Genomic DNA, 10,379 nt, shown 5'->3' with positions numbered 1-10,379 from the left:
TTTCAAAATAACGCATCAATGGATCCTCGCAATTGAGTAGAATATAGGTGTGTGCACTATGAGCGTCTTGTTCACTCGACCACCAAACCTCTTTAGACTTCCCACCGAGTCGTCCAATCTGGCTAAAGATGTCTGGAACACCAGCAACTGCATATGTTGGCGCAACTCCACCATCATCATATCTTCTTGGAGCTCTTCTACGGGTACGTACTTTTGACGCAAAGTAGTACGATGTGAAGTGAGAAACTTCTTCCGTCAAACTTCCAGCAATTATAGAACCTTCAACTTTGGCGAGGTTCTTTGCTTTTCCCTTCAAATATTTCATGGCTCGCTCATACTGATACATCCATCCGTAATGTACAGGTCCACGAAGCAATGCTTCATATGGGAGGTGGACAGCTAGATGCTCCATGACGTCAAAAAATCCAGGAGGAAATATCTTCTCCAAGTTGCACAATAAGATGGGAATGTTCTCCTGAAGCTGTTCTACAACTTCTTCTTTAAGAGTGCGTGTGCTCAGATCCCTGAAAAATGCTCCAATGCCTTTTATATTCCAAAAACAATTAAACACATTGTTAGTCGTATATTATTTTGCAAACTAGACCGTTATAAAATTATTGTGATATAAAACACTACGAACCTGCAAGTGCTTCATGTACGTTTGTTGGAAGTAGCTCCGCAAATGCAAAGGGCAGTAGTCGTTGCATAAAGACATGACAATCATGACTCTTCATCCCAGAGAACTTTTGACCCTTTTCAACACATCTAGAGAGATTTGAAACATACCCATCGGGGAACTTCACTTCTGATGCCACCCAGTTGAACAACACCGACTTTTTTTCTGAAGACAGTCTGAATATCGGAACAGGAACTTGTCCATTGCTTTTAATATGTAACTCGCTTCTTGAGCAAATATCCGGCAAGTCCAACCTCGATTTTATGTTGTCTTTTGTCTTCCCTGGGACATTCAATATTGTATTCATGATGTTCTCAAAGAAATTCTTCTCTATATGCATCACATCGAGGTTGTGGCGCAGAAGAAGATCCTTCCAATATGGCAACTCCCAAAATATACTCTTCTTGTGCCAGTTGTGATGAACACCGTAAGAATCAGGCATATTACGAGGGACATGCCAATTACCACCCCAACGAACTGTTTCGTTAGCTCCGTAGTAGTCGATTTGTGCTTCAATTTGTTCTCCAGTTAGATATGGTGGAGAAGTGTCTCTCACAACCCTTTTGTGCCTAAACAAATTCTTGTTTCTTCGGTAAGGATGGCCAATGGGAAGAAATCGACGATGACAATCAAACCAACTTGTCTTCCTACCATTCTTCAGTTGAAACGCATCTGTCGTTCCATTACAATATGGACAAGCTAATCTCCCATGTGTAGTCCATCCAGACAACATCCCATATGCAGGAAAGTCACTTATGGTCCACAAAAGCATAGCTCGCATCGTAAAATTCGTCTTCGTTGAACAGTCATACGTCCTCACCCCTGTTGACCACAAATCCTTCAACTCTTTTATCAGTGGTTGTAGGAAAACATCCAGGGACCTTTTTGGATGGTTCGGACCAGGTATCAATATCGTCAAGAATAGCAACTCCCGTTGCATGCACATCTCCGGTGGCAGGTTGTATGGCGTAAGAAAGACTGGCCACAATGAATATTGTCTCCCTGACATTCCGAACGGACTAAATCCATCTGTGCATAATCCGAGATACACATTCCGGCTATTGCTAGCAAAATCCGGATGTACTTTGTTGAAATGTTTCCAGGCTCTTGCATCTGATGGATGAGTCATCTCACCATCCGTCTGAGTATGCTCGGCATGCCATCTCATCTTTGCAGCAGTCTGCTCTGATTGATACAATCTTTTCAATCTGTCTGTAATTGGTAGGTACCACATCCTTTGGTACGGTACCCTATTACGTCCCCGTCCTTGCGGCTTGAATCGTGGCTTCTTGCAGAATCGACATACTTCTAGCTTCTCATCATCTCCCCAATAGATCATGCAGTTGTCGATGCAGACATCTATCATCTCCGAAGGCAACCCAAGACTATAAACTAATTTCTGAATCTCATAATAAGAATCAGCAGACACATTGTCTTCCGGCAAATACTCTTTAAACAAGTCCGCCCATTCGTTCATGCAACTTTCAGGTAGATTGTGATCAGTTTTAATATTCATCATTCTAGCAGCCAACGACAATTTAGAGAGACCTTCTCTACAACCACTGTAAAGTGGTTGATTCGCCGCGTTTAACATTCCGTAAAACTTTTTTGCATCTATATTAGGTTCTTCATCTTCATCATGAGCTACGAATGCATCAGCTACCATATCATGAACCCTATCATAATCTACCATCTCCTCCTGATGGTAACTATGTTCATTATGCAAATGATGATTAACCGGTTCTTCCTGAAAATTGCTATTACTACTACTAGCTTCATTCTGATCATAATTATAACCTTCCCCATGTTGAAACCAGATATAGTAATTTGGCGTGAAACCTCTATTTATTAAATGCTTCCAAACATTTTCACGGTTTGCCAATTTCGAATTGTTGCATTTCCGACAAGGACAGAACATCTTACCACTTTCTTGGGCGAGCGGTGTTGAATCTGCTTGGTGCATAAATGTCTCCAGCCCCGCAAGGTATTCTTTCGTCACTCTCCCGTTAGCATCTCTATGCATATACATCCAATTCCGCAACTCGTAAATAGTCCCAGAGCCAGCCATTTTTTTTTCTTTCACGTTTTTTGTTGTTGGTGTGTTTAAAATGATGTTCCAACATCCATATTTATAGAAAATTTCGAATCTGGTAGTTGTAATTTTACTATGAAATTACGACGAAAATTAATTGTATGGCCAAAAAAAAAACGTGAGCCACCTACCAAGTTGGTGGATTCAAAATTTCCTCGTTAAGTATACGTAAAATATTTCGTCGTAAAGCACTCGCGAAATTTACGTGGATTTTACGAGGAAAAACTATTTCCTCGTAAAAGCCACGTCAATTTACATCGTCTTTACGACGAATATTTTTTGTCGTTAACTTACGACGAAATAACGATGCTTTTCTTTCTCAACGTACTTTCCTCGCAAAATCAACGTTTTTTTACGAGGATTATTTTTCCTCGTTAAACTTCCTCGGTAAAGATACGTTTTCTTGTAGTGCCGTGCTTGCTTTCGAAAAAGACATTTGTCTATGGCCCACAAAGTTTGTAAAAATTTCAGGCCCCTAATTACAAAATATACTTTTACATGGTAGTTAATATATTTTTTAGCTTGATTTTTATTTTTATTTGATTTTGAATTTGACTTCTGTTTAGAAAAACTAGGTTTACGATTATTTTTGCTCTATTTTATATAAAACAATAAAGATTCTACTTCTAAAGAAACTGCAAATATTTGATCCACATTGGTCTTCTTTTTATATGTTATGAATTAGATTTATTTTATATATATATATATGAGAATTTGATAAAAAAATTATAATATTTCGAATATATAGTTTATTATATTTAATTTAAATGCTAAGATTTACCTTTTTGACAGATACCAACATTTCAATCAAAAAATTGTATCTTTGTATTTATATTACAATTCATACTTGTGATCATGATTTATTTTTTTTTTTATAAAATTTTGGTGAAGAAATTTTAAAAACGTTTATGTAATAATTTAAATCTTCTTAGTGTTATATATATTAAAAGTATTTTATATAATTTGAATTTAAATAACACTATTATTAAAAAGATATCATGTAAAATATATTTTTGAACTCGACTCGGGCCTCCAAAAACCTTCGCACGGCACTGGTGATCAAAACCAAATCGGAAAAACTCTGAACTTAGTATCCAATGATCTCATGGTGAATCCTTAAACCATTAGATCACCCTAACTTGATTACTAAATCATTAAATGTTTCTTGAAATATACATATATTATATAGTCTTATAGATGACATATCAAAATCGTGGAAAAGATATGACCAAGTATTTTTTTTTTGTCAGCAAAATACAGATTTTAGGTATGACCAATAATTTTTTTGGCATCAATTGTAAATATCATTACGAATAAACCAGAGTTCAGCTTCAAACGAGGGACAACGTTAAAGTAAAAAGACTTTAACAAACTACGAAAACGGTGCTTGAACATCCTCGCAATAGCGTCAATCCTCCACTATCATTATCCATCTGAGCTTTCTCCTAGAATCAAATCCTGTAACCAACTTAGGCCGCCACAAGCGATGTATATGATTGATACCGGTGACCTTGCGTAACACTTTTAGCGATCTACATTGCTATGACGTTGCCACCAGGACTCACAACTTCCAATAATTTAGATCTCAAAAAATCATGCATTTCTATTGTACTTAAAAGACTATACAGACCCCAAATTCCCAATGGAGCACAACTAAAAATTAATTACACCTTATCCGAACTATTTAATGGACCGCTATGTTATGGATCAAATTCGAATATATATATATATATATATATATTATTTTAGGTTGAAGATGATGTAAAAAAAATATACTTAAGGAAAAAGGAGAATACACACCATAAGTGTATATGGGCATGATATGATTATCTTCTAAATGATCATGTGCCAACTGCCCATATTAATAACGCGAGAAGAAACGGTATTATCACATTCACTATGTATAAGTCATGGCGACGACAAGGAGTTATACCATCAAAGAAACCAGAAAGGAGAGACTAAGCATAAAGACGAGAGAGAGAAATGGCGACATCGGGAACATACGTTACGGAGGTTCCTTTAAAAGGGACGGCGGAGAAACACTACAAGAGGTGGAAGAGCGAAAATTTTCTCTTCCCTGATGCCATCGGCCACCACATTCAAAATGTTACCGTTCGACGGCGAATGGGACTCCCACGGGGGTATCAAGATTTGGAACTACACATTGGGTATTCATTTATTTAACATTTCATACATACAACACATGTGAGTTGAATTATACACAGCTACGTGTGTCACGGTTATGGACATTATGGTAGTACTTTATACTGCTCAAGTTACAATTCTGATCATGTTGAGAATTTATTGCATCATTTCATATGAATATGACCAAATATAACTACTGAACACATGCATATAAAGATGGAAAGCAGGAGGTATTTAAGGAGAAGAGAGAAATAGACGATGAGAATAAAACAATGACGGTTAGAGGACTTGAAGGTCACGTGATGGAGCTGTTCAAGGTTTATGACCTCATCGGCCAATTTATTCCCAAGACTGAAGATAGTTGCATATGCAAAATCACTATGGTTTGGGAGAAGCGTAACGATGAAGTCCCCGAACCAAGTAGCTATATGAAACTACTCAAGAGCATGGTTGTAGACATGGAGGACCACGTCCTCAAAGCTTAATCAACATCATCGTTATCATGATATCATCACCATCACCATCAAAATTACCACTCTCTCGATGTACTTTAAAGGTGTTCTCCGTATAATAATGAATAAGTGTGGTCTTTTTTTTTTCTGAATGAATAAGTGTGGTTTATACTTTATACGCGGAGTTTCATTTCTATGAAACCGTTTGTTTTTGTATGGTTGCTTTTTCTCTTGACATGTATTTGTAAGATTGTTTTAAGTATCGAGTTCTATGTAATGATACTTAAGAATAATGTATGTTCTTCATCTTTAATTAATTTACAATTTTTCATATATATACGCATATCAACTGCCTAGTGGTATTGATTAATTTGGACGACCATTTTTTGTTACATTAAATCCGATAAGTAAATTTTACTGATTAAACGTTTGTTTCGATATCTTATCGTGATATGAGTTGACGACAATAAAGGTACTGAATACAGGGCCGGCTCTAACGTTTGTAGAAAATTCAATTTAAATGACTCAGATAATTTTAATGCGTTTAAATCAGTTTAAATTAATTTAAATTAATTAATTAAATTGGTAAAATTAAGTAATATCAAAATGAATTATGACCAATTTAATGGAGTATATCACTGTGGTGATGAATACCTGAAGAGATCAGACTTGGATGTTCTCATCAAGCTCTTCAAGGAACATGGTAACACCCTTGCATACTCTCATGGAGCTCCTATGATTGCTAGAACTGATAGGTTACTAGAAGACTCATTTGACATGTATAATCATCTTAGAAAGGGTATCTTTGATTGGATTGATCATGCATATGATTCTGTCCATGCATATAAGCCCTCTAGTATACTAGCGCATCTAGCTAACTCCACATATAATTCATATAAGCCTCTCATTGTTGATTCTGGTGCATCTCATCACATGATAAGTGACACTAGATTGATTAACAACATTGAACCTGCTCATGGTAATGTGATGATAGCCAATGGTGCTAAAATTCCTATTAAAGGAATAGAAGAGCTCAAGCTATTTGATAAAGATTCCAAAGCGCTTTATATGCCTGATTTTACTTCTAATCTTCTTTCAGTTAAAAAGTGTGCTACCGATCTGAATTGTAATGTCATTTTCAGCCCTAACAGTGTAAAATTTCAGGATATTGAAAGCCATAAGGTGCTTGGAAGTGGAGTTACCAAGGGAGATCTTTATGTGCTAGAGAATTTGAGTTTCTCTGCTCCTAATTCAAAATTTAGTTGTTCCTTTTCTTCTGCTTCTACCAGTCTAAGCAAGAATGCATTGTGGCATGCTAGACTAGGACACCCTCATAATAAAGCTTTAAAACTGATGTTGCCAGGTGTTTCTTTTGAGAATAATGATTGTGAAGCTTGTATTTTAGGCAAGCATTGTAAAACTGTTTTTCCAAACTCTTCTACTATTTATGAAAATTGCTTTGATCTTGTTCACTCGGATGTTTGGACAGCTCCCTGCGTATCTAGGGAAAATCAGAAGCATTATGTCACTTTCATTGATGAAAAATCCAAATACACCTGGTTAACTTTAATTCCAACCAAAGATAGGGTGCTTGATGCATTTAGAAACTTTCAAACTTATGTGATTAACCAATATCATGCCAAGATTAAAGTTTTCAGGTCTGATAATGGAGGAGAGTACATAAGCAATGCATTCAAGCAACACCTATCTGGCAGTGGGATTCTTCACCAAACTAGCTGTCCATACACTCCTCAACAAAACGGTGTGGCTGAGAGGAAGAACAGACATTTGATGGAGGTCGCCAGGTCCTTGATGTTTCAAGCCAATGTCCCAAAGAGATTCTGGAGTGATGCTGTCGTTACTGCTTGCTACTTGATCAACAGGACACCTACTCTTGTGCTACAAGGGAAGTCGCCATTTGAGGTGCTCAACAAGTACAAGCCAGTTCTCTCACATCTCAAGGTCTTTGGGTGCTTATGCTATGTAATGGTTCCTGGTGAGTTGAGGAACAAGCTAGAAGCAAGGAGCTCCAAGGCTATGTTTATTGGATACTCTACCAGCCAGAAAGGGTACAAGTGCTATGATGAAGACACTAGGGCAGTGATGATCTCTAGAGAAGTGAAGTTTGTGGAGGAAAGAGGGTATTTTGAAGAAAAGAACCAAGAAGATCTGAAAGATTTGGCTTCAGATAGAGCAACAGTCTTGAGAACTATACTGGAGAATCTTGGTATCAATGTGAACCAAGGAGGTGGTAGTGCACCAAAGGATGCGCCTACTACAACAAAAAATGGAGGTCAAGAGAGTGCACCAGTGAGTGCACCAGTTACTGATGGAGTTCATGTTCCTACTCTTGATCATGAGGGGGGGGGGAATGAATCAGAGACTCTTAACCAAGGGATGGGAGAGAGTAGTTCAAGTGGTCAAGAGAGTTCTAGTTCTCATGATCAAAGTGGTGATCAAGGTGTGGAGCCTATGAATCATCAAGGAGAAGCTGAGGCTAGTGGTGATCAAGGTGTGGATCCTATGAATCATCAAGGAGGAGCTGAGGCTAGTGAAGATGATGCGCAAGAAGAGGACAATGTGGAAGAGCCAGAGCCTGTACAAGGTCCCATGTTGAGGAGGAGCACACGGAATAGGAAGCCTTCCAAATGGGTAAACACGAGAGTGTACTACAATACCCAGGCTGTGGAACATCCTTCTCAAGCTGTGTGTTCTTTTGCTCAATATCCAGAAGAGCATTGTGCATTTCAAGTGAGCTTGGATCAGAGTCATGTTCCAAGAAGCTATGAAGAGGCAATGCTGATACAAGAGTGGAGAGATTCAGTTAAGGCTGAAAGTGATGCTATGATCAAGAATGAGACATGGCATGAGAGTGCATTGCCAAAAGGGAAGAGAGCTGTTTCTAGTAGATGGATCTTCATCATCAAGTATCTTCCAAATGGAGAGATATATAGGCGCAAGACAAGGCTTGTTGCAAGAGGTTTCACTCAAACATATGGAGAGGACTACATTGATACATTTGCTCCAGTTGCTAAGCTCCATACTATCAGGATTGTACTCTCTTTGGCTGTGAATCTCGAGTGGAATCTTTGGCAAATGGATGTGAAGAATGCCTTTCTTCAAGGAGAGCTAGAAGATGAGGTTTACATGCATCCACCACCTGGTCTTGAGCATCTGGTGAAGAAAGGGAATGTATTGAGACTAAAGAAAGCTATCTATGGTCTCAAGCAATCTCCTAGAGCTTGGTACCACAAGCTGAGCACTAATTTGAATGGAAAAGGATTCCGCAAGAGTGAGCTTGATCATACTCTCTTCACTCTCACTTCTCCCTTGGGTATTGTTGTTCTCCTTGTGTATGTTGATGATATCATCATCACTGGTAGTGATAAGGATGGTATCAAGGCTACCAAGGAGTTTCTCAAATCTGTTTTTGAGATTAAAGACTTGGGAGAGATGAAATACTTTCTTGGCATTGAGTTGTGTAGAGCCAAAGAAGGTTTGTTCATCTCTCAAAGGAAGTATACACTTGATCTCTTGAAAGATGCAGGTGCTTATGGAGGAAAGACAGCCAAAATGCCCATGGAAGATGGGTACAAGGCGCCACGTGAGGGGGAGCTTGAAAATAGCAAACCTTTTCATGATCCAAAGCTTTATAGAAAGCTAGTGGGTAAGCTCATCTACTTGACCATCACTAGACCTGATATTTGCTTTGCTGTGAATCAGGTGAGCCAGCATATGCAAGCTCCAAGGGAGCATCACTGGCACATGGTGGAGAGAGTGCTCTTGTACCTGAATGGAACACAAGATCTTGGAGTGTGGATGGGCTGCAACAGAAGCACTGAAGTGGTGGGCTATTGTGATGCAGATTGGGCAGGAGATATGACTGATAGGAGATCAACTACTGGCTACTGCACATTCATTGGTGGTAACTTGGTTACTTGGAAGAGTAAGAAGCAGAAGGTGGTTTCATGCTCTAGTGCAGAAGCTGAGTATAGAGCCATGCTGAAGCTTACCAACGAGTTGGTGTGGATCAAGGGGATCCTGAAGCACTTGGAGATTGATCAAGCTACACCAATGACCATGCATTGTGACAACCAAGCAGCAATCCACATAGCCTCCAACTCAGTCTTCCATGAGAGAACCAAGCACATTGAAGTAGATTGCCACAAGGTGAGGCAAATGATTGGTCTTGGAGTGATTCTACCTTGCTACACCAAGAGTGAAGATCAGTTGGCTGATGTGTTCACTAAAGCTGCGCGGCAAAAGACTATGGAGTCCATCCATATCAGGCTGGGACTCATTGATCTTGGCAAGAGAAACTAGTACCCCTTACCATGAGGTCTTTACTCTTTTTCCCTCATCAAAGTTTTGTCCCAATGGGTTTTTCTTTGGTGAGGTTTTTAATGAGGGAGATCTCATGGCTTCCAAGCTTGACTTGTTCCACATGGTCAAGCTTGAGGGGGAGTGTTGAGATGAAGAGATCAAGCTATATGAAAGAAGGATATCAAAGGTACCAGACTTGAGACTGTAGCTACAGTACTCGGCCCAGAAAGGAAGAAGCCCATGACAGTCTGTCTCAAGCTCTTAAAACCCTTGTATCCACTCTATATAAACTTGATAGTCTCTTCATTAAGATTAAGGCAATATAATAAAAAGTCTCAGATCATTTTTGAATTCTCTCTCTAACCTTTAATCTCATTTCTAATCTCTAATCTCTAATCTCTAATCTCTAATCTCTAATCTCTTTAATAATCCTCTCAAATCTCTTTCTAATCTCATTTATTATTCAAGATGTCTAGAAATCTTATACCTATCAGTTCTAGCAATCATAGGAGCTCCATGAGAGTATGCAAGGGTGTTACCATGTTCCTTGAAGAGCTTGATGAGAACATCCAAGTCTGATCTCTTCAGGTATTCATCACCACTAGTGCTGCCTCTAGAACTAGAACCACCAGTATAAGCCACCAAAGACTTCCCATTATCCATCTCTCCAGCCTGTTCCTTGCTTGCACCA

At 38.7% G+C, this 10,379-nt stretch overlaps 1 protein-coding gene across 1 annotated transcript; it reads left to right on the top strand.

Moving 5' to 3' along the window:
- The first annotated feature begins 4,673 nt into the window (after positions 1-4,673).
- Positions 4,674-5,682, top strand: LOC106443730 (MLP-like protein 328). Its single transcript, XM_013885282.3, is given in 3 exon segments — positions 4,674-4,882; positions 4,884-4,936; positions 5,130-5,682. Coding segments are annotated over 3 exon segments (453 nt in total). The 5' UTR covers positions 4,674-4,751; the 3' UTR covers positions 5,399-5,682.
- The last annotated feature ends 4,697 nt before the right edge of the window (positions 5,683-10,379 follow it).

The sequence above is a fragment of the Brassica napus genome, chromosome A3 (assembly GCF_020379485.1).
Source record: "Brassica napus cultivar Da-Ae chromosome A3, Da-Ae, whole genome shotgun sequence".
Taxonomy (NCBI): Eukaryota; Viridiplantae; Streptophyta; class Magnoliopsida; order Brassicales; family Brassicaceae; genus Brassica; species Brassica napus.
This window is presented reverse-complemented; position numbering and strand designations above follow the sequence as displayed.